The sequence below is a fragment of the Moschus berezovskii genome, chromosome 10 (genome assembly GCF_049115385.1).
Source record: "Moschus berezovskii isolate FMDL1 chromosome 10, NW_MosBer_1.0, whole genome shotgun sequence".
NCBI lineage: Eukaryota > Metazoa > Chordata > Mammalia > Artiodactyla > Moschidae > Moschus > Moschus berezovskii.
In genome coordinates, this window is record NC_142469.1 from 19,194,271 (window position 1) to 19,221,603 (window position 27,333).

At 40.2% G+C, this 27,333-nt stretch overlaps 1 protein-coding gene across 5 annotated transcripts in view; it reads right to left on the reverse strand.

Annotated features, from left to right (window-relative positions):
* Positions 1-16,556: 16,556 nt before the first annotated feature.
* Positions 16,557-27,333, reverse strand: part of FILIP1 (filamin A interacting protein 1) — a 338,049-nt gene continuing 327,272 nt past the window's right edge. For all 5 annotated transcript variants that reach the window (XM_055433257.2, XM_088840542.1, XM_055433255.2 and 2 more), the window contains one exon: positions 16,557-17,071. Coding sequence is in view for 1 of the 5 variants with exons in the window: in XM_088840542.1 (XP_088696668.1) it covers positions 17,031-17,071 (41 nt within the window). In the remaining 4 variants the exon portion in view is untranslated. The remainder of the gene's footprint in view (positions 17,072-27,333) is intronic.

A 27,333-nucleotide genomic window follows, 5' to 3' on the forward strand; every position in this document is an offset into this window, starting at 1 on the left:
AAATAATATTAAATAAATGTAAATGAGATAACAGATTGATAACAGATTGTAACATTTACTTACCTTTTAAGTAATGTGTTATAACTTTCTATATTAGCTTTTGAATGTTTTTGTTGTTACTTTGGTTAAGAAAATAAGCATTGTCCCACAATGACCTATGATCTTATTGACTAAGTGTTTTGAAATCTTTTGATATTTTTGACAGACTTCTCAAAGATCAAATTCTAATTGAAGTTTCATTGGCCTTTGTGACTTTCTAAAGGGCCCCTGGAACACCTCAAAAGATTTGTTTTCTCAATAACATTTTGTCTTATTTGGTGTGTTAAATTACATGGAAAACGTTGTCCAATGAGTGCTAATAACCTTCTTATGTTTTATTATACAGGTAAACGTCATGATATGAATGTTCTAGAGATTGTGTGAAATTCATAAAAGTTGATTGTGTCCTAGTAAAATGTTAGCAGTAATAATTCTATTATTATCCTAATATGTCTTTTGCCACAGCAATAACCAACTTTGTCAATTACATTGTAATCAGCTTTCTAACCTTGCAAGTCTTTTGTGATTTATAGTTATTGTTTTACTGATGTTTTTGCAAAAAAAAAAAAAAACACAAATACTTGATCTTCAAGAAGATTCATAGAAAGAACTTTATGACAAACACAAGCTTCTGATAACTTTTAGGTCATAGTGCTGAACTGGGTAAGAAATGAAAGAATTCTAATGGAAAAACCTGATGGCTTCGTAAAACTGTTAACAGAATATTAAGATCAAGAATTAGTCACATAGGACTGAGGGAAATGATGAATATGGTTATAATATTTTTGTGTTTTTTCATCTGAAATATTACTGATTTTTAATCATTCCCTCGAGTTAATTATGACTTACAACAATTTGGTAAATTATGCCTTTATAAGTAGAATTGTGACATTTATCTTTTCTCTCAACCTGTTCTCTCCAGAAATTGAAAACTCTTAGATTCCCAGCAGCCTTATCAGGTGAATAAGAAAGGCCACTTCCTGGCAGGTGCAGGAATTGCAAGATATCTTGAGGACCTTAAGAAGACAGTCTGTAGCTATTGCAGGCAGAATCTGATGGCAAGCCCTTGACATGATTTTCCCAGCCTTGATGCCTCTTAAAAGTTTAATTTGAGATTCCTTATAAAAATTTCCAGCTTAGCCAACTTAAAAGACCCCGTGTAATTGCAACTCCTGTTTCTGACACCCAACTTCAATTAACTTAGACCAACACTGTCAGGCCGGGACAAGATGGCAATATCATCTGAACTAGAGAGCTGACCCAAGTTACTGGACCAGGACTATGTACTAATTACTTTGATAACTGTTCATATCTTCAGTTCAGTTCAGTTCAGTCGCTCAGTTGTGTCCGACTCTTTGCGACCCCATGAATCACAGCACGCCAGGCCTCCCTGTCCATCACCAACTCCCGGAGTTCACTCAAACTCATGTCCATCGAGTCAGTGATGCCATCCAGCCATCTCATTCTCTGTTGTCCCCGTCTCCTCCCGCCCCCAATCCTTCCTAGCATCAGATTCTTTTCCAGTGAGTCAACTCATCGCATGAGGTGGCCAAAGTATTGGAGTTTCAGCTTTAGCATCAGTCCTTCCAATGAACACCCAGGATTGATCTCCTTTAGAATGGACTGGTTGGATCTCCTTGCAGTCAAGGGACTCTCAAGAGTCTTCTCCAGCACCACACTTCAAAAGCATCAATTCTTCGGTGATCAGCTTTCTTCACAGTCCAACTCTTCACATACATGACCACTGGAAAAACCATAGCCTTGACTAGACGGACCTTGGTTGGCAAAGTAATGTCTCTGCTTTTTAATATACTATCAAGGTTGGTCATAACTTTCCTTCCAAGGAGCAAGCGTCTTTTAATTTCATGGCTGCAATCAGCATCTGCAGTGATTTTGGAGCCCAAAAAAATAAAGTCTGACACGGTTTCTACTGTTTCCCCATCTATTTCCCATGAAGTGATGGGACCAGATGCCATGATCTTAGTTTTCTGAATGTTGAGCTTCAAGCCAAACTTTTCACTCTCCTCTTTCACTTTCATCAAGAGGCTTTTGAGTTCCTCTTCACTTTCTGCCATAAGGGTGGTGTCATCTGCATATCTGAGGTTATTGATATTTCTCCCAGCAATCTTGATTCCAGCTGGTGCTTCTTCCAGCCCAGCGTTCCTCATGATGTACTCTGCATAGAAGTTAAATAAGCAGGGTGACAATATACAACCTTGACGTACTCCTTTTCCTATTTGGAACCAGTCTGTTGTTCCATGTCCAGTTCTAACTGTTGCTTCCTGACCTGCATACAGGTTTCTCAAGAGGCAGGTCAGGTGGTCTGGTATTCCCATCTCTTTCAGAATTTTCCACAGTTTCTTGTGATCCACACAGTCAAAGGCTTTGGCATAGTAAATAAAGCAGAAATAGATGAACAAAATGTATTTATTCCTTGGGCTCACTCATTTGCAAATTTCAAAAATCAATCCAGTTGGTGGACGTGTGGCCAGTTACCTGCATTCAGTATTCCTAGGTTACCTTGGTAGATTTCTCCTCTCCAAGATTCTAGTTGAATGGCCCTTAGACATTTTAGCTTAGAAGAAAGAAGCTCTAAAGCCATGCAAGCTAGCATTACTGCCAATATTACTAAATGGGATCTTCTTACTTGGCAGTTTAACCTGTTTTGAACCTGGCCATAAGTATTCCTTTTCAGCAGATATTAAATATTGGGTAGTTCCTAAAGGGGCCAGTAGATTTGTGGAACAAGTTTATGGCCTTGGCTCTCCCAAGGTTGGTTAGGAAGATGCAGAGTTGGTTTCTTTTGGGGTGAAGGTCTCCTATGTGTAGCCTTGGAAACAGTCCTTGTCAATCTGCCTTTGATGTTTGCATGCTGATTTTCTATCAGTTTTCCAATGGTATGATCATTTGGCCAGTATATTCATTCCTTCACTTGGAATTGAAGATATCATTAATCACATAGTGGCTTTAACAAAATTTACTGAGCAAACTTTGAATGATAGTCATCAAGCCAATAGTTTGCTCAGTTCTGAAGTCTCTATGATGAGAACAGTGGTCTTACAGAATGGGGGAACTGATGATATAATGCATGTTGGATTTTTATACTTACCGTGTCTTCTGGTGTAACTCAGGACACATATGAAGAACCAAATTTCTGTTCTGAATGATCCTTTTCCCAGTTTAGTGGAAATATGAAGAAATACTTTGGAATAGCTACCTACTCCAGTATTTTGCTTGGAGAATTCCATGGACAGAGGAACCTGTTGGGCTACAGTCCATGGGGTTGCAAAGAGTTGGACACAACTGAGCAACTAACACACACACACATACACACACACACAGGAGAATATTGGCTTAAACCTTTGTTTAATGATATTGTTACTCCAATTGACAATTTTGATTACAGTTGGTGTGACTTATAAAGTGACAGTTTCTTGCCTTTTGCACTGTATATCACCTACTCCTATTAAAATAATGATACCTAAAAGCTTGAAACTGCTGATCACATCCATATTTCTCAAAAAATTAATGAACATGAAAAATGCACATGTGAAGTAACACTGACATAAGTCCTATTGGACAACTTGGAATTTACCACTAGTCCATGCCAGACATCTCACTAGTACAACACCCTAAAAGGAAAGAAAGAACCAAGCGATAAAGATGCAACATAAAGGGACATGATAGAGCCAGGACAGGTAAGCAACAATCCTGGCACTGAGGGACCAAATGTTTGTTCACCTAACACTTTCCATTAAAAGATTAATGATATAAGAGGGGGAATTGATGAAATAAAGTCATATTTCATGACAAGACAAAATTTTGAACATAAAAATTTTCCTCTGCTTATTTGAGCCTCTTCTCTCCCCTTTAGTGTATATCGTGAATCTGCATTAGCCAGACCTCCTTAGGAGCAAACCTCTCCTCTTATTCTTGTAAAGGGTCAGGATGATCCACTAATCATTTTGCAAATGCAGATCTGGATTGTATAAACTGTCAATATATAATTTGAAATATAACCCTTTGTCTCAAAAACAAATATCACTGTGCTTTGCTTATGAACCAAATGTATTTATTGTGACCAGCTATAAGGAAACCCTTCCCTTTAAGCTAATTATAACTTACAGGAATTTGATAAATGAAGAAAGTAGGGAAAACCACTAGACCATTCAGATATGACCTAAATCAAATCCCTTATGATTATACAGTGGAAGTGAGAAATAGATTTAAGGGACTAGATCTGATAGAGTGCCTGATGAACTCTGGACGGAGGTTCGTGACATTGTACAGGAGACAGGGACCAAGACCATCCCTATGGAAAAGAAATGCAAAAAAGCAAAATGGCTGTCTGAGGAGGCCTTACAAATAGCTATGAAAAGCAAAGGAGAAAAGGAAAGATATAAGCATCTGAATACAGAGTTCCAAAGAATAGCAAGCAGAGATAAGAAAGCCTTCCTCAGTGATCAATGCAAAGAAATAGAGGAAAACAACAGAATAGGAAAAACAAGAGATCTCTTCAAGAAAATCAGAGCTTCCAAGGGAACATTTCATGCAAAGATGGGCTCAATAAAGGACAGAAATGGTGTGGACCTAACAGAAGTAGAAGATATTAAGAAGAGGTGGCAAGAATACACAGAAGAACTGTACAAAAACGATCTTCACGACAAAGATAGTCACGATAACATGATCACTGACCTAGAGCCAGACATCTTGGAATGTGAAGTCAAGTGGGCCTTAGAAAGCATCACTACGAACAAAGCTAGTGGAGGTGATGGAATTCCAGTTGAGCTATTTCAAGTCTTGAAAGATGATGCTGTGAAAGTGTTGCATTCAATATGCCATCTAATTTGGAAAACTCAGCAGTGGCCACAGGACTGGAAAGGGTCAGTCTTCATTCCAATCCCAAAGAAAGGCAATGCCAAAGAATGCTCAAACTACCACACAATTGCACTCATCTCACACACTAGTAAAGTCATGCTCAAAATTCTCCAAGCCAGGCTTCAGCAATATGTGAACCGTGAACTCCCAGATGTTCAAGCAGGTTTTAGAAAAGGCAGAGGCACCAGAGATCAAATTGCCAACATCCGCTGGATCATGGAAAAAGCAAGAGAGTTCCAGGAAAAACATCCATTTCTGCTTCATTGACTATGCCAAAGTCTTTGACTGTGTGGATCACAATAAACTGTGGAAAATTCTGAAAGAGATGGGAATCCCAGACCACCTGACCTGCCTCTTGAGAAACCTGTATGCAGGTCAGGAAGCAACAGTTAGAACTGGACATGGAACAACAGACTGGTTCCAAATAGGAAAAGGAGTGCGTCAAGGCTGTATATTGTCACCTTGCTTATTTAACTTCTATGCAGAGTACATCATGAGGAACGCTGGGCTGGAAGAAGCACCAGCTGGAATCAAGATTGCTGGGAGAAATATCAATAACCTCAGATATGCAGATGACACTACCATTATGGCAGAAATTGAAGAGGAACTCAAAAGCCTCTTGATGAAAGTGGAAGAGGAGAGTGAAAAGGTTGGCTTGAAGCTCAACATTCAGAAAACAAAGATCATGGCATCTGGTCCCATCACTTCATGGGAAATAGATGGGGAAACAGTGGAAACAGTGTCAGACTTTATTTTTGGGGGATCCAAAGTCACTGCGGATGCTGATTGCAGCCAGGAAATTAAAAGACGCTTACTCCTTAGAAGGAAAGTTATGACCAACCTAGATAGTATATTAAAAAGCAGAGACATTACTTTGCCAACCAAGGTCCATCTATTCAAGGCTATGGTTTTTCCCATGGTCATGTATGGATGTGAGAGTTGGACTGTGAAGAAAGCTGATCGCCGAAGAATTGATGCTTTTGAAGTGTGGTGTTGGAGAAGACTCTTGAGAGTCCCTTGGACTGCAAAGAGATCCAACCAGTCCATTCTAAAGGAGATCAATCCTGGGTGTTCATTGGAAGGACTGATGCTAAAGCTGAAACTCCAATACTTTGGCCACCTCGTGTGACGAGTTAACTCACTGGAAAAGACTCTGATACTGGGAGGGATTGGGGGCGGGAGGAGAAGGGGACGACAGAAAATGAGATGGCTGGATGGCATCATCGACTCAATGGACATGAGTTTGAGTGAACTCCGGGAGTTGGTGATGGACAGGGAGGCCTGGCGTGCTGTGATTCATGGGGTCGCAAAGAGTTGGACATGACTTAGCGACTGAACTGAGAACTGAACTGAACTGAACCTTTGTAAGTGGAATTGTAACATTTATGTTTCCTTTCTCCCTGTTCTCTCCAGAAGTTGGAAACTCTTAGGTTCCCAGCAACCTCATCAAGTGAATAAGAAAGGCTACCTCCTGGCAGATGTAGGAATCTCAAGATTTGTTGAGGACTTTGAGAACAGAGGAATATATTCAAGTCTATAGCTATTGAATAATCTGATGGCAAGCCCTTGACATGCTTTCCCAGCCTTGATATCTTTTGAAAGTTTAAGTTGAGATTCCTTATAAAATTTTCCAGGATAGCCAACTTGAAAGAACCTGTATGATCAATTGTTTTTGCTGTTTAGTCGCTAAGTCCCATGCAACTCTTTTGTGACCCCCATGAACTGTAGCCCGCCAGGCTTCTCTGTCCATGGGATTTTCCATGTGAGAATACTGGAGTGGGTTGAAGTTTACCATTCTACCAGACAGAGCAGTCCTCAGAGCTTCCTCAAAGACTGTCTGCTGGGTTATAATCCTCAGGCTGGCTCAAGTAAAATTTTCCATTTTTTTTTCTTAGATTGACTCCAGTTAAGTCCCCTACATACAAACTTTCAAGTTTTGAAGTTTTAAAGATGCAAATATGCTTTCACATGTCCAATCACATAAGGTCACATGTCTGGCATACACTGTCACGTGCATGCATCCTCTACAAGTAGGTGTACTTTCGTGTAGTTTAATGCACAGTACTGTATAGAGCACAGGAGTACAGTATCTTTATTGCAAGCAGATTTGCAAGAGGATACCGTCATTGAACTTCTTACTGTGCAACACGAGGAGCTTGCTAAGGAAGACCTGATGGAATTGGAGGCCCAAAGAGAGAACAAAGGGAGATAAGAAGAAGAAGAAGAAGTAACTAAAGAAATTTACGACACAGGAAATGGCAAGGGGATTTTCTCTATTTGAGGAGGCAAAAATAAAATATTTTTTTAATATTTTATTGGCTGTGCCGGGTCTTACTTGCAGCAAGCAGAATCTTCCATCTTTGTGTGGATCTTTAGTTGCAGCATGTGAAATCTTAGTTGCAGCATGCAGGATCTAGTTCTTGGACAAGGGACCAAACCCAGGCCCCTTGCATCAGGTGCAAAGTCTCAGCCATTGGACACCAGGGAGGTCCCAGAGGAGACACTTAGTTTTTGAGGCACAGGACCCAAACATGAAATGGTACACAAAGATTGCAGAATGCAATCCAGTGCTACTATGTCATCTATGCTGAGAAAAAAGATCTACTACCCAGGCCTTCCCTGGTGGCTCAGAGGTTAAACCGTCTACCTGCAGTGCAGGAAACCTGGGTTCATTCCCTGGATCAGGAAGATCCCCTGGAGAAGGAAATGGCAACCCACTCCAGTATTCTTGCCTGGAGAATCCTATGGACAGAGGAGCCTGGTAGGCTACAGCCCACTGGGTCATAAAGAGTTGGACACAACTGAGCGACTTCACTTTCACTTTTCACCCAGACGTCATTGGATCATTTTTTCTAAAGGATGGGCAGAATTGAACCCAGTAAGGAAACAGAACCTGCGCCATCAATATCAGGTGGGAGTGAAACTGCAGCTTGCCCTCCGTCTCCTGTTGCTGACGATCCTTCAGCTCTGCCACCTCCCACCTCCTCTCCCTCCTACAAGCAGTAACTCTTCTTGCCTGTTCACTCGATGCCAGCCCCTGTGTGCCAGCTGTCGTACTGTACTGCTGTACTTTTGAGGTACTGTACTGTAAGATTAAAAATGTTTTCTTTATTTTTGTGTTTGTTTTTTATGTATTATTTGTAAGAAGTATTATAAACCTATTATGGTACAGTACTATATAGCCACGTGTGTTAGTTAACTAGTTAGTTAACCGAGGCTACCTTGGACTTTGATACAAATTGCACTTACCAATGCACTCTCGAAACGGGCCTTATTTGTATGTAGGGGACTTACTGTTTTGATTAATTTTTCATCAGGAATGTAATCTGATTTCTTGTATTTATTGCAACAGAACTTGATCCAAACGGTTTTTAAGTTAATCTTTTTCTGATTTTTATGTAGGGTATTTACTAAGGTTTCAGTTAGGCATTTAAGAAAACCCTTTTGTTCTCACAATGAGAATGTCTAATTAGCCTGAGGTCATTGACTGTGATAAAGATTTTGCAAATCCATTAATAACTTGTCAGAAAGACAAGTCAAACAAGATACTTTGATGGTTAATCTCATTAAAGGAAAGATAATGACACCAAAATTCCTGGTAGGAGGTCTAAGGACTTTGTATGGGGAAGGAAATAAGGTTCCATTTCTCATAATTCTACATTGTTTCTCGGCCTTTTGGCTAAGATCAAGTGTAGTCTCATAATTCTACACACTCCTTAGATGAAAGAATACAATTCTAACGAAACCTCAGGCTCCATAACTTCCACTGTGTGGCTTGCTTAGTTACTCAGTCGTGTCTGACTCTTTGTGACCCCATTAACTATATAGCCTGCCAGGCTCCTCTATTCATGGAGTTTTCCAGCAAGAATACTGGAGTGGGTTGCCATTCCCTTCTCCAGAGCATCCTCCCAAAGCAGGGATTGAACCCAGGTCTCCTGCACTGAAGGCAGAGTCTTTACCATCTGAGCCACCAGGGGATCTTCCCTCCATTGTGTGGAACCTTGTCAGTTACTTCCCATGGTATGTATTTTTCCATCAGTTATCAATTATGGGTGCCATCAGTTACAGATAACATTTTCCTTTCAAGTATGACATTACAGTTTCTTGTCTGACAGCCAACTGACACATGTATAACAGTGGAATTATTTTTTCAAAGGGGAAGGGCTGTGAAGGAAAGAGATTTTACACTTGCTCCATATTCAAGAGATGCAGGAAAGTAGAATCTTAAAAATATTAAATCTCTTCTAAATCACATGTTGGACTATTTTTAGACTTGAACTTACTTTGTGCCATTACTCCAAGTACTAAGTTGTTGGAAATTTGGAGGGAATGGGTATTACAGGCATTTCATCTTTTTTTTTTTTGAAACACTTGGGCCACTACTGTCTATTAAGTTACTCATTTTTTTAACTGATTTTCATTTATTTATTTATATTTGGCTGTGCTGCATGGCTTTTTATCTCGTTGTGGTGAGTAGGGGCTGCTCTCCAGTCTCAGTGTGCAGGCTTCTCATTGCAGTGGCTCCTCTTGTCGCAGAGCGTGGGCTCGGGCAGTGGGCTTCAGAAGCTGTGGCCCGTGGGCTCAGTAGTTACGGCTCCTGGGCTCCAGAGCACAGGCTCAGCAGTTGTGGTGCACGGGCTTCATTGCTCTGCGGCATGTGGGGTCTTCCCGGTTCAGGGATATAACCCGTGACTCCTGCATTGCCAGGGGGATTCTTTACCTCTGAGCCACCAGGGAAGCCCCATTTATTTCTTTAAAGTAACTTTAACATGTACCTGAAGGATGGCTTTCATAAGATGAACTTAAAAGTGAAAGTCAATTTTTACTGAGCCTGATTGGTTCCATTTTAGTAACTGGAACTGAATATTTAGGACAACAAACATCAGGCCCTCCTGGGATTTCTCTCTGACGAGCACACTGTAAGGAACAAGGTAGGGGTTCGGCACACTGTTCTACCACATCATTTTTATTGCCACCAAATCTCCTGGGAAGAAAAATCTGCACTCACTGTCTTCAACACCCAGATACTCAGTGACCCAGTGCTCCCAGAATTCAGACCTCTCCTCCACTGAAACTGCCTTGCTAGCTAATTCCTACTCAAACTTCAAGATTCAGGACAGTGGCCACTTCAAGTCTTTGTCCCCTCAGACTGAGCTAAGAGCTGTTCTCTGAGCACGTGGCAATATATGCATATATCTATACTTGCACTTACCGTAGTATCAAAAATATCTTTTTATGCCTGTCTTTCCTACTCGTATAAGCTTCTCAAGGTCAGAGATGTTTTTGTTAATTACTATATCTCCAATATCTGTCAAGGGAACTGGGACATAAAAGGAACTCAATAAACTTGTTGAATTAACTTGATCCACTCTGAATAAACTCACATTTGTGTGAGAAAGACAATTTGCCAACAAATAATTGAAAAATAATGAGGTCAGTGGCATATAAAATGTGTGCTCAGGGTCTAATATGGTGTCTGAGGAGGTACCACACCTTATCCTCTTTATGATGTCAAAAACTAAACTGTGAGGAAATGGATCCTAAGGTCTGAGTGATATTGTGGTTCTCCACCCAAGAGAGAGGGCTTCCTTGATAGCTCAGTTGGTAAAGAATCCACCTCCAATGCAGGAGACCCCAGTTCGATTCCTGGGTCAGGAAGATTCGCTGGAGAAGTGATAGGCTACCCAGTCCAGTATTCTTGGGCTTCCCTTGTGGCTCAGCTGGTAAAGACTCTGCCTGCAATTCGGGAGACCTGGATTCAATCCCTGGGTTGGGAATATCCCTTGGAGAAGGGAAAGGCTACCCAATCCAGTATTCTGGCCTAGAGAATTCCATGGACTGTATAGTCCATGGGGTCGTAAAGAGTTGGACATGACTGAGTGACTTTCACTTCACCCAGGAGAGAATAGAACAAAAAATAAAGGGACATAAAGAAAGTTGAACCTTATACTACACTTGTTATTAATGTTTTGCAAAACTGTATATATACCGTGGGTGATCATGCTCCTTTTCTCAAGCAAGATCTTAGTAGGTCACAATTTCCCTATGAACAGAGTTGTCTGGTACTCTCCTCTTCGGGGAGATGCTCGGTTTGTTAGCTTATAGAGTCCCCTTGTCCCACTGACTACTTGCACCAATGCTCTATGTGGGAACCAGTGCTTACCTCCTTTGTGGCCCAAAAATGGATGAATACATCTCTCCTGTTTTGGTAGCCTGGACCATCTGGTGATCTGATAAAATGAGGGCCTTTTGTCCTTGCAGAGTGAATCAATGAGTGTTGAGACTCTTGTTTCATCCAGATATTCTGCCTCTGAAAACTTCAGTGGGTACAGAGGCTTCTGCAAGGGAAGAATCACCAGGCAAGTCAATTTGGTGAGGAAGATCTAGCCCAGAACACACTGCTGAAGGAGCAGCCCTTTGGGATTAGGAGTCGATTACCAAGTGCCTACAAAGCACCCAGCCATTTTGACTGTGCACATGCCTTGCTCTCAAGGAGGAGAGACAAATGGGAGTGAGAGTCAGTCAGGAAAACCCCAACTGACTATGTGCTTATGGTCATGGAAAAACATGAGGCAAGGCAGCAGGGAGAAGGAATTATATTGCCCTTTGCAAACATTTATTCAGTATCTTGTATTCACTCTGCGGAATATGCAAGTCCTGCCCTTGAGAAACTTACAGTCAAACTAGAGAGACAGCATTGTATCCCAGTGCCAGTCAACATAAGGCAGAAAGAGAAAAAAGGACTCCTGAAGAGAAAGAAAAAGAAAGACTTTATTCTTAGAGATGATTATCTCTGAAAGAGATGCTAGAAATAATGCCAGGCAAAACTAAAGAACTGATTATCTTTTTTAAAAAGTTGGGAACTTCAGAGAACTGGGTTCCTACTGTTTTCTGTGGATCAGGTTATGATCCGGCTGTACCAGGAAACTTGTAGTCACTAGGGTTGCCCCAGCAGATTGACATCTTTCAAGGGTCAGGAAGATCCCCTGGAGAAGGAAAAGGCAATCCACTCCAGTCTTCTTGCCTGGAGATTCCCATGGACAGAGGAGCCTGACAGGCTACAGTCCAGGGTCACTCGGACATGACTTAGCAACTACGCAGCAACAATAGGTTCCTTGGGATTCACTGAATACAAATTATAAATGTGGAGTTTAATGACAGTCAAGAAAAATAAAAGAGTTCCGTGCAGTGTGTCCTATTGCCAACAAACATAAAGCCCAGATAAGTTGCTCTGGTTTCTCTATACCTCGGGGAAGCACCTGTTCTCATTAAAAGTGACTCTTGCTCAGGGCTCAGAGACAATAATCCATTTGAGCATATATGATGGAAAGCCTGAGACCCCTTCTCCCCGGAAGTCATGAAATAAACAGTCTTTTGGCAAGTGCTCTCAAACCATGTACCCCAAAGGGCTCCACACCTCCAAGAAGAGAGGCCAAAGAGCTGTCCATGTGGTCAAGACCCCTAAGATGCCTTTCCTGTGGAAGGCATCTTTGTGTAGACAGCAGCCTTGCCTGGGTTTTGGATATGTGTATCTTTCAATAATAAGAGAAACCCATTCCTTTGTCTCAAATAAGGCAAAATAAGGTTCGGATTGGCTATGGCAATGGACCACCATTTCTGGCACAAGGCTGGCAAATAAAGAGATCAGAGCACAACCCCACCATCATCCCCACCCCACTTTTCTGAAACAACTATCCAGCTGCCTATGTGGGGGCTGGGCTGATGGTTGCTGGCAAAACCTCAGGAGCATTTGCTCTACTGAGCAATCTACCTTTAGACAGACAGCGGAAAGCAGTGGGGAGTATATGAATGTTGATCAACAAAGCATTTGGGGGAGGCTACTGGAAAAGATGCTGATACTGGAAGGGATTGGGGGCAGGAGGAGAAGGGGATGGCAGAGAATGAGATGGCTGGATGGCATCACCGACTCGAAGGACATGAGTTTGAGTAAACTCAGGGAGTTGGTGATGGACAGGGAGGCCTGGCGTGCTGTGATTCATGGGGTCGCAAAAAGTCGGACACGACTGAGCGACTGAACTGAACTGAACTGAATGGACAAGGGAAACCCTGTAACCAGTTCCATATCTTGGTGTCTTGTAGGGACTCAAACCATGATGTAACTCAGAGAAAAAGCCTCCCTCATTTTGGGAGATCTGCTATTTGACTTATGTTTATTCACACTGAAAAACACCATATTTTAAAGAAAATATGAAATGCAGAGGGGAAATTTATTTAAAGCAAATAATTTTAAGTAAAAAGAAGGTCAAATATTCATTTTAAATGATTTTAATTTGATAACTATTATGTTCCAATTCAAAAAAGAATATTGCACAAATGCTTTTGTATCACAATCGTTATTTTTTCTCACCCTGGTGAGATTTTGACAAACATAGTTGGCTTTGGGAAATAACATAGAGAATGTCTTAATTGGCTTAGTAATTTCAATAGCCTGTGAAAAAATGAAAGTAGGATATTACATTCATAGAAAAGACAAGGATATATCCATAAATTCACCTGGCTGAAGTGAAAAATAATAAGCTTTTCATGGATTTAATAAAACTTAAAGGAGACAAAATTGAGAATGCTGTGAAAATAGAATGCAGCTCACAAACTTTTCAATGCAATCTTTTGCTTTCAAAAATCCATGAAACCTGCAAGATTTCTAAGAATATTTTATCACATTATAAATCTCTTATATTGGAAAAGTTAACATCTGATATTTTTAAAGCAAAAATCTAAATAAATACAGACCTGAATTGTTCAAATAACAAAATCTGTGAATGGTGAGGTAAAATTACCAAAATAACATAAACAAACAAAAAGAAAACAACACCAGAAAAAAAATGAATCTTATCATGGCACCGATAAACATTTCTGTGTAAATTTATGAATATATGACATTTTCTCTAGGTAACACAGTTTTCATCAGTTATGAAGTAAATGCTGAAAATTTAAGAAAATAAAAATTTTAGTGACCAGCAAGCAAAAGTAATTCCACAAAACTCTCCCCATTTTTATGAATTCATTACAGCAATTTTTATTGTTCTTCCTTTTTACCTTCTAATTAATATTTTTAGCAGAGGCATAGCACTGGAGTCCAGAGGCGCATATATGCTTCAGTTGCCAGATGTGGTTTTTTAAAAAAAAACTTCCATCTTGCATTTTTTGGTGTTTTTAGAATTGTTGCTCATCACATTCATGAACACACCCTACTTTAGCTATACTTTTAATTTATTTCCAGGAAAATTCAACCACAGTATATAGAAAAAAGGCACAACCATATTATTACATTGTTTAACACACCATTTTATACTTCCTTTGTCACTGGTTTTTAGAAGCTGTGAGTTACTTCAGTAGTGTTGGTGTTTCTGTTAATGTTTAAGCTATATATTCCACATCATGATTTTTTTTCAAATGGTCATCCTAAGATACAATTAATTCTTCACATTTTGTGACCATTCCAGGCATCTGATATCTGGAATATTTACTACTAACTTCATCAAACCTTAATGTTTTATGAAATACTTGAAAAAAAATCTTTGTAATCAATACTGTCAGAACACATTCTCCTGTCAAAAAGAAAAGGGCAACATAATGAATTAGTTCAACTATGCACCTTAATCTGGAAACACTGATTATGACTCTGCTTCAGAAAACATAATTATTTCATTCAAAATGGATTGTCATTCATACTGATGATTGGAGATTTACTTAAAATATATAGAAATTATGTAAGCCTGGGATGGTCCCAGGATTGAACACAGGGGCAGTTTTTTCAGTTGGATGTTGATAAGGGAATGGCAACCTACTCCAGTGTTCTTGCCTGGAGAATCCCATGGACCTAGGAACCAGGTGGTCTCCAGCCCATGGGGTCACAAAGAGCCAGACTCAACTGAGCAACTAACGCTTCCTACGCTTTCATTGGAGTATGACTATTTATGATCTTGTTTGTCTATTTACTAGATAAAGACTTCCGTGTTTATTTTCTATTCATTTTTAATATTTTATTATTTTTGTCAAGACAATTTTTTATTAATTTAAATTAATTTTACTCATCTGTCGCTCACATTCCATTAGAGTTTAAAGAGAGGACTTAATCATAGCAGGGGCAGAAAAGAGCAACCATCTGAGTTGCCCTGATCACACCATCATCCTCTACAAATTTCATTATAAATTCAGGAGAAACAAAATCTTTAGATCCAAATATACATAAGTTACTTGTAATATTTTAAATTAACATCAAGTAGTATTTAAAGTTTTATCTTCTAGCCTTTTCACTCTTTGTGTAATAAAATTCTCACAAGTTAAGAAAGTTATTTGTTTCAAAGTAAATTCTGTGGTATACCAGAATATTTTTGCCATCAGAAGTATAGACATTGGCAAATAGGGAATTTAACTGTGAGTCGAAAAATATAGCAATACTAAATAAAACCCCCTTCTCACTGAAATGGCCAGTTCAGAAACATTTTCAGAAATCAAAACCTATAACAACAATTTTTAAAATCTTCACACATACACACTCTAGTTTCATTAATCAGTAATGAAAGCCTGCATGTCTGTGATGCGTTCACAATCATTCATGCTAAGATAGACCTACTGCAGCATTTCTCTTACTTACAAAACTCATAACTAATTTTACATCAAATACAGTTATTTAATTTTTAATACCTACCGAATGTTATTTACTAATTCCACAAGGTATACCTTAAAACCTAATATTTCTGTTCCATAGATTCAGTGTGTATTCCCCTCATGTCTTCAGTTACCTGGGTGAAGTTGTGGACCAGAGAAACAGGCCAACAGTATTACCTGTGTGCTTTCTAGTTATCCTTGTGATGCTAACAAGCATTCTTTCTTTAATCTCGATAAAGTGACATGATACATGATTTATGCTCCTAGAAACTGGATGTGTCAACCCCTCATTTGTCTTCAAAATGATCTTTTTAAAGACCTTATTGAAAACATATCTATATTAACAAAATCTTTTTTTAAAAAACCTACACTATTAGAGTTTCAAGTAAAGTTTTCTGATGCATATTTTCACATAAACTGAAATTCAACAGCAGGTCTGACACTGAGAATTGATTAATGCATATTGTGCTTTGAATCTTTAAAGACTATATTATCTAACATGTAGGGGATTATGAAAACGTGTCCAAAGAAAAAAGTTTACGTATCTTGGGATTTCTTTTACCACTTTTAAAAAAGATGCTGATAGTATCTAGGTCAGTTTTTATTTTCGTGTTTTCACTTGGATACATTGTGAGAAATAATCTAATATCACAGTCCTTATTATACATCCTGTACATGTAAGTACACAATGCAAACAGAAATACGATAGAACTGTCAGTAAAAGCTGTTCCTTTAAGGCTTACTGGTAAAACTCACACAGCTCCTTCTATTAATTTGTTCCATATGAAAACAAATTCATCCAGGGTTTTGGGCATTGAACACCAGAAAGAACAACTTTAAAAAACTGGCTTAAGTATTTAAAATTAAACTCTTAAATCACAGTGTTGCTTGTTAGTCGTGAACCATGATCAGAACCAGAGGATTGTACAAACAATAATAACAGATCTTCCAGCACCTCCTGCTTTGGTTTTACCTCTTGAATTTACCCTACAGAGTGTTATACTTTATTTTTCTTTTTTTTTTCAGGAATAGCAAATTGGTAGAAGAAAATAAGCAGAGCTTATGATTTTGAATGCACCAATACCAACACTTTGGTGAACTGACAGTGTAGTCTACAAATATATGTGCCATAGACTATGAAGAAGGAAACACTTCAGGAAAAAATAATCACATTACAAAGTGTATTATAAAAATAAATTACACAGCATGTGCCCGTGGACCTGAAAGCTTTGCCAAAGGAAGAGAAATTTGACACAAAGATTGAATTGCTCTTGCTACCTATTTTATATTATCAGCAAAACCATTTTCAGTTTTTACATTTATATCCTCAAAAAAAAAATTCACTGGAAGAAGGAAATTATTTCCAGTAGTGATCAGTAGCATGGAGGACCTTAGTGATGGTGGAGGGCTGGAGATATATTATCCATTCAACAGGGATTCAGAGGAAATACGCACACCCAGTATGTGCTTGGTTTACCATTTCATCTTGAGTTCATACGTAACTGGTGGATGATGATGCTTTCTATAAAGAGAAGAAAGATACAGCGTTTTCAGTTAGACTGAAACTCACATCAGTAGTTTACGTGAGGGTCAACACCATATCATTTCACTAACAGAGCATAGGCATTAAACAACAAAACAAACAAAAACAGGTGCATGAGCCCAGGAGCTTCTCTGGAAGCTGTCTTATTCTTGGGTAACTTCTTTATATTGACATAGGAGATTTACCTCTAAAATTCTTAAAGCCTTTTAGAAACCATCTCTAATATTTTAACAATATTTGATCAGTTTTTACCCAAAGAAAGCCAGTAATTACTATAGATGAGTCGCATAATGGAAACCAGACTATTTCCTAGAATTTCTCTTCTGCATGATATTCACATACTTTTATTTTTTATGTGGGTGGACTTGAATTTTAATAAGAAAATATTTATTTCATTCCCAGGAAGTCACTAAATAATATTTATCTTTATTCTCAGGAATAATAATAATATTTATATTATTATAAATAATATTTATTCCCAAGAAGTCACTAAATACAGATGACTCATTCTTGTCTCTGCTTCCTTTTGTATAATCTACCTGGGAAGATGCTTTATAATTCTCCATATGCTTTTCAATTGAAATTCATTTTATAAAAGTAAATAAAAATAGATTGAGATAGTAATTAGAACAGTACCAGCAACAAGTGTGTAATATTTATTTGATTTATTTCACTTTTATCTTAACCTTTATGCCTTTATGAACATATATCTTTTTTTGTTTTTCTCTTCATTGTGTCGTTGAGACCTTATTATATGTCCATCACTGCTGGGCATGGGTTTCCCAGGTAGCCCTAGAGGTAAAGAACCTACCTGCCAATGTAGAAGAGCTAAGAGATGCAGTTTGATCACTGGGTGGGGAAGATCCCCTGGAGGAAGGCATGGCAACCCACTCCAGTATTCTGACCTGGAGAAACCCCTGGACAAAGGAGCCTGGTGGGCTTTAGTCCATAGGGTCGCAAAGAGTTGGACAGGACTGAAGCCACTTAGCACTCATGTACAGATGGGCATGGAACTACATTGGTGAGCAAAATGAAGCATGATCCTGGCTTTGCTGCGATTATAAAGAGCAGAGGAAAGAATTAACTAAGCCTCAAATGGTTTCTCTGCCTGAAAAATGTATTGCCTCCCTGTCAAATAATGTCGGGCTTCCCAGGTGGCTCAGTGGTAAGGAATCTGCCAGCCAGTGAAGGATATGCAGGAGACATAGGTTCAGTCCCTGGGTTGGGAAGATCCCCTAGAGAAGGAAATGACCCGTTCCAGGATTCTGGCCTGGGAAATCCCATGGACAGAGGAGCCTGGTGGCCTTCAGTCCATGGGGTTGCAAAGAGTCCACACGATTTAGCGACTGAGCATGAGGTATGCTCACAAACATTAATTGAAGCACATTGTGTTGTAGACCTGGAGGTTTACTTCACACTGACCACTAGGTGGAGATATTTCCACTCTGTCTCTTGACCTTTCTGAATTGAATTTGGGATAAACAGAAAAGCAAAGTAAAATGAAATACATAAATGTTTTATATACTTAATAGTAACTAGTTATGAATGTTTTGCAAAACTCTTAAGACATATTTGTGATTTTTCACTGTACCAGAAACTCGGAAAAATCATTAGCTCATTTTGTCTTTTGAAAGTTGTTCTAGCCTCAATTTTTTTCAACACCTAAACATGAATTAAAATCTTCAGGTAAAGACTGAAAACACCAAATAAAATATCATGTAGTTAAAAATCAGAGTCTCCTTTTTAATTTAAAAATTAAAATGCTATTTCCTACTCAGTACTGTTTATTTTTTAAATTTTCTAAAGTAATTTTCAAAGAGTGAAAACACATAGGTCTCAGACCTCCCTAACAGAATTCAGGTATCTTCCCCATTTTCCTCCCCTAAGAGACTACAGGAAACATGTTTAAAAGAGTGAAATCTAGAATTGTTCTTATTGTAGATGTAATTGAGCATGTGTTTGCCTTGTTTCTTCACTACAAAATGAGGGTATCAGAAATTTTCTCTCCAGTCCCTGGCAGGACTAATATAGAAACAATGTCTTGGTTGGACCATTATATTTTATTATTATTTTTAAGGTAACTAATAATCCATTATATATTAATGCTATTAATCAGATTGTGTTACTAAAAAAAGACTATCTCAAAAATACTTGCTAACACCAAACAAGAGAGCTTATTTTATTTAATTCAACTGAATAATAAAAGATGGCATTTAATATTTATGTACATACAATTTACTTAAAGAAATACAATTAAACCCAAGTTATTTTATTTTATATAAAGAGGGACATATTTCACTTTGCTTCTAAATACAGTGAGACAAGATCTATATGACAGTGACTTTATCATTTGAAACTTATTAAGGATATTTATTAAATCTATGTTTGCTTGTTATCTACATTTTCTCCAAATCTATAAGCTGACTCAGATAAGAATCTCCCAGCCAATGCACAAACTTGTGAGAAATTTTTTAAAAGGTTGTTTTAACGCATTAAATTTTCAGGTGACTCATTACACAGCAAAGTTGTCTGATCCAGAATGAGTCCATGGTTGCAAGCAAAATAATAAAATAAAAGTGCTTTAGGGATTAGTACCATTATTTGTGTTTTTTTAAGGTGGGATTTCCAAGTCCCTTCCTGTTTCTTTATGATTTAGGACGATAAGATAATATTATAAACTTTATTGAAGTTATAAATTCTGTCAGAAAATCTTAATTTATCTTCGATTCTGTCCTCAACTCAGAATAAGACCCAAATAGAGGACCAAAGGCCACAGTTCAGCCTCTATCAGCAAGCTCAAAAGAGCAAAGCACTTAAATTTGGGGCCCTCTGATGTGTAGGTATTTAATAACAACTTCCGTTTTTCTAATTGAAAGAAGAACAAGACTTCTAAATCTTAACATATACACATGGGTTTATTGCATTCTTACATATAATTTTACATTAACAGTTGATCAAAGAACTTACAGACGTTTTCCATTATATATTTCTCTTAAGTGTTACCTTGAGGTTTTTTTTCTTAAGAAACTTCAGGTAACACATTAAACACATTGTTTGCTCTCACGATATCACTGTGAAATGTGTGGCTTATGAATTCATTCTTTTATTACACTAGCTGTTAAATGGCTTCCATGGAAAGGATGCATTGCTGTTGTTGTTGTTCAGATGCTAAGTTGTGTCTGACTCTTGGGGACCCCATGAACTGCAGCCCACCAGGCTTCCCTGTCCTTCACCACCTCCCTGAGCTTGCTCAAAGTCATGTCCATGGAGTCAGTGATGCCAGCCAACCATCTCACCCTCTGTCATCCCCTTCTCCTCCTGCCCTCAATCTTTCCCAGCATCAGGGTCTTTTCCAGTGAGTTGGCTCTTTGCATCAGGTGGCCAAAGTATTGGAGTTTCAGCTTCAGCATCAGTCCTTCCAATGAATATTCAGGGTTGATTTTCTTTAGGATTGACCAGTTTGATCTCCTGCAGTCCAAGGGACTCTCAAGAGTCTTCTCCAGCACACAGTTTGAAAGCATCAATTCTTTGGCACTCAGCCTTCTTTATGGTCCAACTCTCACATCCATACATGACTACTGGAAAAACCATAGCTTTGACTATGTGGACCTTTATCGATCCCTAATTACACCTGATTTTGTCCTTGTAAGCATGACTTATTTATCCTCCATGGGTGGTATCCCCAAAACTCCTGGCCAGTCAGATGACTTGAGATCCAAAGCTGTATACACAAGACAGGATTCGGGGGAAATCTGGGGGAAATGTCTCTTGAGTGCTAGAGTGGGGCAACTTGGCAACAAATTAAATTCTAATTCCTCCCAGGAGAGCCCCTTCAGCTAAGGAGTAAGAAAGATGTATTCCCTGCAAAGTCAGTGCCTTTCTCCTGAGCAATGCCTATGTTCATGCTCTGCCAAACTCAAGAGAACCCTTGAGCTCTAAATTTTAAAAATCAGCTCTAGTAAATGAGACCACATCACTTAGAAAGCCTCCAAACTCACCCACCAGAGACAAAACAGAGCAAAAGTTCGACTTGTAGCAGGACTTTGCATAAGTAAAGAAGGGCTGCTTCATTCACAGGAACCTGCACACTAAGTTACAGGAAACAGTTTCTGTTGGTTTCTGCATCAACTTGGCGGGCGGATGGCCTGTTCCCCTGTTCCATGGCCCCTGCTCCCAGGGGATCTGCCTAGAGAGCAAGACACTGGCTTAGGGCTCTGCTGTTCTTCCTACTTTCTTCCTTCTTCCTGGGTTTCTTTCTATCAAAGTCCAGCTTTGAACTTGCTGCCTGCCCTCCTACAAAAATGTCCTAGTTCTCCATACCTTTTAGAAGTAGGAGTGCCTGGATATTGTTCACTTTTAAGGTTTATTTTAATAAACTGCTTCAGTATTTAGTCTTGTTATTATCACATTCAGACATTAATCAGAGTTCTGATAAAACATCTGCTTTAAATAGTCCAATAAACTTCCTCTGTGGACTTGGACTTGTAGTCCTTCTTTTGGATTCAGCTCAACTAATTAAAAACACTTCCGCTAATCAGTTCTGTCATTTGTTTCAGGAAGCTTTTGAAGCAGATGATACAACATCTCTGGAGGTTTCTCAACCACCTAAGAGTTTATTTGCTTCCTTCCAGAACATTTCCCACTCCATCATCAGACCAAGTCCTCGCCTCCCCAATCCTCTCCCTGCTCCTAGGTGGCAGGAGTTACTAATCATCACAGTTATGACTGGTAGCTGCTTTGTCAGGCAAGCTAGTTGTTTTCTCTCACACAGATTACTGTTCCCCAGATACAAATAAATTGGAACTAGTTATCCCATGCGTGCGTGCCTGCTAAGTCACTTCAGTCGTGACCAACTCTTTACAACCCTGTGAACTGTAGCCCGCCATGCTCTTCTGTCCATTCTTGTCCATTCCCAGGCAAGAATACTGGAGGGGGTTGCCATGCCCTCCTCCAGGGGATCTGTCTAATCCAGGGATTGAAACTGCATGTCTTATGCCTCCTGCATTGGCAGGTGTGTTCTTTACCACTAGCGCCATCTGGGAAGCCCTGTTATCCCATAGGTAACATTAATTATAAATAAAAATAAATGGTTGGAAAATAATTAAGTATTTGAGCCAAGTGTGCTCAGTTTCTACCTTTTGGACACAGGTGCTAGATGCTGAGATAAGTTGACATAAGTCTGCAACTGATCATAGGATAGCATGGAATATAACATTACGTGTGAAAATTGACTGGCAGCTGTGATTTTTAGATAAGGCCAATATTTATCAAAGTGCTGTTTTGAGAACTTTAACACAGAGTTACCATGTGCTATACTGTGCTATTATGCTAAGTCATTTCAGTTGTGTCCGACTCTGCAACCCCATGGACTGCAGCCCACCAGGCTCCTCTGTCCATGGAATTCGCCAGGCAAGAATACTGGAGGGGGTTGCCATGCACACCTCCAGGGGATCTTCCCAACCCAGGAACTGAACCTGTATTTGCTGCACTGCAGGCAGGTTCTTTACCTCTAGCGCCACTTGGGCAGTCCCAAGAGTTTCCACGTAGATAGCTCAATATCTCAAAACCTTTGGCAGTATTATTTTGGCCCATTGAGTGGGTATTTTTATCTCTAGATGAATATACACTTTGCTCATTTGAAGTAGTTTCAGCATATGAAATCATGAATAAGGTACTGGAAGAAACTGAAACCCTGGTTTCATCATCGAGAAGACAGACACTCTAAGCCTTGGGGGTTTTTTATTTTCATTTTGTTTTCATCTTTAATGTAGGAATAGTTATCTTGTTGACTTCTAAAGTCTGGTTCATGTCTAAATAGTCCTTGACTTTGCAATTCTATCCATTACACATACATAGTATTAACACAAGTTAACAGGTCAAAACTATTTTTACTGGGTAAGCAATTAACTATTAGTTTTTAGGAAAAGTATTATGACAGAATCTTTTAAATTACTTACTGAACAAGAGTGAAGCATATCATATTATCACTATAAGCAGGAATGTCAGAATCATTACAGATAATAGCTAAATGTAAGCTGTAAGTCCAGGTGAAGTGGTTTGCCAGAGGTTATACTGCCTTCCTCTGATCTCTGGTCAGTCCTGTGTCTGTTCAGCAATCCACTTTCTCTCCCTGTTCACCTTAATAACTATCTGCAATCTAAATCCTGCATATGGTGGTGGTGTTTAGTCCTTTAAAAGGACAACCTCTCTGATCGCTTTTAGAGGGTCCAGCATGAAACTAAAGAGCATGACAAATCACCTGAGACCTTTTCTTTCTTGAACCCCTCTAGGGGAGTCAGAAAGGATGAGCCACTTGTAATTCATTCAAGTATGTTTATAATTCACAAGAAGCTCTCAGGTCCCCTTCGTTCTTCACACACGTGATGGTTTCAGAGGGGAGAACTTCCCAATCTGGGACTCCTGTTTGTTTTGAATCCATTATCTGCGATGGTAATGATGCTTTTGAACTGTGGTGTTGGAGAAGACTCTTGAAAGTCCCTTGGACAGCAAGGAGATCCAACCAGTCCATGCTAAAGATCAGTCCTGAATATTCATTGAAAGGACTGATGCTGAAGCTCCAATATTTTGGCCACCTGATGAAAAAAGCCAACTCTTTGGAAAAGACCCTGATGCTGGGAAAGATTGAGGGTAGGAGGAGAAGGGGATGATAGAGGATGAGATGGTTGGATGGCATCACCGACTCAATAGACATGAGTTTGAGCAAACTCTAGGAGATGGTGATGGACAGAGGAGCCTGGTGTGCTGCAGTCCATGGGGTCACAAAGTCAGACACAGCTTAGCGACTGAACAGCAGCCACCAGCCGTGGTGCCTTTGAAGGGAAACAGAAGTAACCTACACCACCCAGAATGGCAGCACTTGGAGTTTCCCCTAATTCCACCCACGCTTTCCCTCCGTGTTCTCAGGCAAGAAGTGTTGGCATCCTCCCCGTCACCTTCACAGGTCTGTACTGCAGACCAAAGAGGAAGCCAGGACGCCTCTCTCTTCCCTAACTCCTAGCCAGCCTTCAGCTGCTGGTTTGCTCCTCTCCAGTAAAGTGCCCGGTTTTGTTTCGTTATTTTTCCATAAAAATGTAAAAAAAAAAAAAAAGGACAGGCTTTAAGCCCTGACTTAGATTCTGAAATAATGGTCTGTCTGTGACAAGACTTGTGACTAAACCACCAGCCGCCACTGCCACGCCTTCATGGAGGGTGATGCTTTTAAAAGAGATTTTGGAGAGAGAAAGAACCACCCGACGGAGATGCTGGAGGAAGGGCAGCTTCTTCCACAGAGAGGAAGCAAGTCAAGCAAGTCAAGCGAAGGTGAGCTGGCCGCTCAGCAAGGCATTCTGTGGGCCTGGGGGGTGGGAGCTCAGCTGGGGGCAGGCAGGGCGGGGCGCTCAGGAGCCGGGTCACAGGTCCTGGGTGCCACTTGGTCTTCTAGCGTTGACTGATACTTTAACTATGCATACGAATTCCTTTAACAGAAATAAGGATCCATTAAAGAATAAATGGGAAGCGGAGGTAGCAAGCTTGAGCATCCTGTCAATGGCTCCATGGGTCAGGGAAGACAGAGGAGTAGCCATAGAGGATGACACAACTGAAGGAAGAATTGTGCTGAGACAGAAGGGGCCAGTGCATATTGATGTCTCGCGTGGACATAACAGGTGAAAAAGGGAAGCTGAAAGAGCAGAGGGGTGAAGAGATGACCAGTCATGAAATCCTGAAGGAGGTGGTAGCAGGGAAATGCTGACCATCGTCTGGGTGGGAATGTTTGGGAATGATACACTCCCGTGTCCTGGGAATCCTCCCTGGGCTGGTCTTGTTCCCTCTTCTCTCTACCTGCCCGCCTCCCACATACAAGTGCCCTTTTTATCCATGGGATTTTTCCTGTCAGGAAAGCCTCACTCGCGCCTCAGAATTTCCAGATCTATGAAGGAAGGAGAAATTCAAATCTCTGCGCATCTTACATTCATGGACAGGTTTTTGTTTCCCTGAAGTTACACTCTTCCCACACTGCATATCAAAGCTATGTCTTCACATCTTTCTTAAAGACATTCAAGTAAGAGGTCTGGTAATGCCCTACCCTGAATGAATGCACGGAAACCTCCAGACACTCCCACTGCCCCTTGTTAACCTGTCCTCACTGAAAGTATCAGAAAGATGAAAGTAAAACCTGAATGCCTCTGTTTAATCAGGTGACCCAGATGAGAAAGTTATTTTCAAGAAACTATCAAGATCCTTTGGGCCATGTTTCATATTGGAATGTTTCTGGTATATGCATGCTCCATGGCCATGATCACAGTATATAGAATGATCATTTGTGTGTGTTGGCTGTTTCTGCACACTAAGATGGTCCGGGGTAAAGAATGTGTCTGCCGATGCAAAAGCTACAGGAGATGCAGGCTCGATCCCTGGCTCAGGAAGATCCCCTGGAGGAGGGCATGGCAACCCACTCCAGTATTCCTGCCTGGGAAACCCCATGGACAGAGGAGCCTAGCGGCCTACAGTCCATGGGGTTGCAAAGAGTCAGACAGGACATAGGGACTGAAGAGCAACAAGACCAGGGCAGATCTGTAGCTCTGTGGATGGGGCCCCATGTGTCCCCACATTGTAATCTGTGGCAATGGTACCCTCTCCCTCCCAGGATGAGATCGGATGGCTTCTGTCCACAGTAGCCCTGGTGAGATCCCTGCTACACAATAGTTTGTTCCAGAACAGGGAAAAAACAAACTCTCACCTTTTCATCCCATTCACTCTTACAAAAGCACGTGCATCTTAAAAAAAAACAAAACATGAAATTCACACATGGAAGCCAAAGTTGGAGTGCACCGAATCCTCCACCTCCAACCCCCAGTGGATATCACTTCTAATATGCATTTTAAAACAAAGCTAGCCAATCAACACTGAGTTGGAGCTAAAATTACAAAGGAAAACTGCCACATTTCTGAAAAGTGAATATGTGTGGTACCGCCAAGTTTTCTTAGCAGGCTGTATCCCAAGACCCAGATGTATGAACATCCTGTCCATGCATGGTTAAGCGTCTTCTGGGCCCTCCCTGTGAACGGAATAAGCTTCCGGGCAGAACCCCTGTAAGTGTGATGTGTGCAGGTGAAAAAGCAAAACAGCAGCAGTGACAGTTGATTAGGAGGTCACTGAAGAACGGCAGGTAGAATCAAAATATGCAGCATTCCATTCTCTTGACTCCTCCGTTTGTTCAAATACAACATGTTATGGTACAACAACACAACATAGCCTAGATGCCAGGGAGGCGTCTGAATAACCGGAGCATCTTTGTTTCTGAAGGGGATGGTGTCCATTCTACAAAAGAGGGGGCACTCCCTTTCAAAAGAACACAAGTTGATATTCCAAATGGCAAGATCTCTAGTTTAAACGTGTTCAGAAAGTTCGTGTTTTTTTTCCCATTCTCCCTCTTCTTCTACCTTGAAATTCCCTTATCAGGGCACGTTGACTGTGGTTGCTTAACGTTTTAAAATATGTTTGCTGAGAACTGAGCTGTCAGCCACAGTGATCTAATTAAGTGAGTGTGAATACGGAGACGGGTCTACCTCCTTCATCCACAATTTGAGTCCAGGTTCTACAGGGAACAGGGAGTCCGGTGTGGAAAAAACTCAGAAGACAGTCTCTTTACCCTGAAGCTCAATGATTCCCTGGTGGCTCAGATGGTAAAGAATCTGCCTGCAGTGCGGGAGACCCAGGTTCAATTCCTGGGTCAGGAAGATTCCCTAGAGACAGGAAGGCTAACCATTCCAGAACTCTTGCCTGGAGAATTCCATGGACAGAGGAGCCTGCCAGGCTATAGTTCATGGAGTCACAAAGAGTCAGACTTGACTGAGCCACTAACACTTTCACTTTTTTTTTAAAGGGCTTCCTTTGTGGCTCAGCTGGTAAAGAATCTGCCCGCAGTGCAAGAGACCTGGGTCCGATCCCTGGGTTGGGAAGATCCCCTGGAGAAGGGAAAGGCTACCCACTCCAGTATTCTGGTCTAGAGAATTCCATGGACTGTATAAACTATGGGGTCACAAAGACATGACTGAGTGACTTTCACTTTTAAACAATGGGCTAAAAACTAATCATATATCTTAAAAAAAAAAAAACTACCTTTACACAAATATTCAGAGCAGGGACTATCCAAATGATTTTGGAACCCTCACAATTTAGAAATGGAAAATAGCAACCTGTAACTAAGTACTTACTGTGTTGTTATAAAGTTGACCCAGTTG